General features: G+C 65.0%; 1 protein-coding gene across 1 annotated transcript in view; it reads right to left on the bottom strand.

The window, feature by feature from the left end:
• HES3 (hes family bHLH transcription factor 3) overlaps positions 1-544 on the bottom strand; it is a 2809-nt gene extending 2265 nt beyond the window's left edge. The window contains exons 1-2 of the mRNA XM_008567024.1: positions 461-544; positions 292-373 (exon numbers count right to left, since the gene is read on the bottom strand). Of these exons, the coding sequence (XP_008565246.1) occupies positions 292-373; positions 461-541 (163 nt within the window). The 5' untranslated portion in view covers positions 542-544. The remainder of the gene's footprint in view (positions 1-291; positions 374-460) is intronic.
• Positions 545-2417: the final 1873 nt, after the last annotated feature.

Consider the following 2417-nt stretch of genomic DNA (forward strand, 5'->3'; position numbering starts at 1 on the left):
GAGGGGGAGGGGAGAGAAGGGAGGGGAAGGGAGGGGAGGGAGGCAACCCGCATGCGCACCCCGGATTCGACCTGCACCCAGCCCGATCACAGGCCCACTGCCCTCCGGGCCTTTGCTGCGCTCCGCTGTCCCCGGCGCGCTGGGCCCCTCTCACCCAGCTGCCCACCCGGCTTGGCGCTCTGCTCTCCACGCACCCCTCCTGTTCTGGCCTTGTGGTGCCCGTGGCTGTGACCCCACGCGTCCCGCACACATCGCTCCCCGCCTCACCTCCTCCGGGCCCTCCGTCTCTACCTTGCAGCGAGTTCTGGAGGCTTTTCATGTAGGTGACGCTCAGCTCCAGGATGTCGGCCTTCTCCAGCTTGCGTTTCCGGATCTGCCGATCCGTAGGTGGCTCTTAGCCGAGCAGCCCGAGGTGGAGGGGTGGGGGGACCCCGCCATCCCCGCCCCTCCCCGGTCTCACCTGGTGCGAGTAGTGTTTTTCCAGCAGCGACTTGAGCTGCTCCAACGACACGTTGATGCGCGCGCGTCGCTTCTTCTCCATTAGCGGCTTGGAGATCTGCGGAGGGGCACCCTTTAGAGGGCAGGGCCACCGCCCTCCCGGCTGCCACCCCCACCCCGCGTCCCTGAGGCCCCCAGACCTTGCGGAAGCTGCCGGCGGGGCCGACGGAGCTGCCCCGGGTGGCAGGTTCAGTGCCCATGTTGCCGCGTCTGCGCCAGCAGGAGGTGGCGCTGCCTTTAAAGGGGACCCTCGTTTACATATCAATGAGCCCCTCCAGACCCGGAAACCCCAAGGAGGAGGGGACAGAACCAGGAAACTCCCCCCCTCCCTCCGTCCCCCTCCCATAGCTTCTCTTGCTTTCAGCACCCCTCCGCCCTCCCTCAAGACCCCTTTTCCTTTCTCAATCTTTTCTTTATCTTCCTCATCCCCACCACTTCCTGAACCTGGGGACCCCTCCCATGCCCATCCTCTCCATGCTTGTCCTGTCCCAGTCCCGGTAGGTTCTGGGCCTCACCATTGGGCTCACTTGCCAAGTCCTTACAGGCCCATGTGTCCAAACATTCCGGGGATCGCCCACTGGGGGAGGTTCATGGGCACAGCCCGCAGCGGGTTGTCCTAATGGCTATGATAGAGCGCTCAGAGTCTCCTCGGGCCTGATAAAGACACCGAGGCCAGGAACGGTCGCTGGCATCGCCTTTCTGCAGGCTTCACGCTCTGGCCGCGCCTGCGATGCTGCATTAGTCGCCCTAATGTTGGGACAATGCAGCGATTTTCTGCCTGTGGCCACTCAAAGCCAGGCGCAGGCTGGGCCCGTGGGGGCCGTGCAACAACACGTGTCCCATTAAAGCGTGCAGCCCTCCCGCAGGGCCACAGCTGGCCTCTGTGCTGGGACCTTGGGACTGGAAATGCTTCCGGCCAGGGTGCAGCTCGGTGCCCTCTGGCACTGTTAGGACCCATCCCAGACTCTTCCAGCTGGGAGGCAGATGGGGTGAGCCAAACTGGGAATCTACTCCCCTGGGCCTTCTCTCAGTCCCACGAGTGCATGTGGGGGTTGGGGAAGACCGCTGATATTCTGGGGAGAGCTTCAGCCTGCACTTTGGGGAGGTGCAGGGTCCTCCGCTCCTTCCTACTATTCAGGCTGTGGCTGGAGGCCCAGGGAGCCAGCAGAGGAGGCATCTGGGGCACCTGCCCTAGCATTGGCTAGGCCCCACAGCAGGGTCCCAGTGCCATCCCTCAGTTGGTCCCCAGGAGGCTGGACTTCAGTAGCTATGCTGACAGGAAGGGTGATCTCCAGAGAAGTCCCTGGGTTCAAGTCTGGACATCTCCCTTTAGAGGACTCTCACGGCCTTAGTTTGGGGGTTTGTAAAATGGGGTTCCGAGCAATGCGGCCCCCACGGTTGCTTGTGAGGGCGGCAGGGAAGTTGCAAAAGTTCTGCAGTTGAGCTCTGTAGCAGAGGAGTGAACGATTGGCTTCTGCAGGGCCTCGGCGCGGGGGGAGGGGAAATTTCTGGGTCCGGGTGGACCCCCCAGGTCTTTGGAGCCGAGGAATCTCCCCCCCGCACCCGCCTCTGCCCTGGGTATTGATGTGCCTGCCGGGGCAGCCGCGTTCCCAGGCGCCGAGCAGCGTGGAGAATCGATCCCCGCCCCCACCCCACCCCCCTTTCTGGACAAGACAGCGGCGACAGCAGCCCTAGAGGGCTCTTCCTCCCCGCCACAGTGCCCACGGGCCAGATCCGGGCCGGCCTGGGCCCGAGGAAGGCGGCGGGACCGAAGCCGGGCGGCGGGCACTGGCACGCGCCGGGCAGCTTTGAAGCGACAGGGCCAGCCAGGCCGGGGGTGGGGGGTGGCGGAAGGGAGAGCTCCGTGCGACCCTCTCCGGGCTTGGAGCGGTGGCGGCGGGGTACAAAGGCGCCGCGGG

This window comes from Galeopterus variegatus, unplaced genomic scaffold (genome assembly GCF_000696425.1).
Source record: "Galeopterus variegatus unplaced genomic scaffold, G_variegatus-3.0.2 Scaffold284, whole genome shotgun sequence".
Classification (NCBI taxonomy): domain Eukaryota; kingdom Metazoa; phylum Chordata; class Mammalia; order Dermoptera; family Cynocephalidae; genus Galeopterus; species Galeopterus variegatus.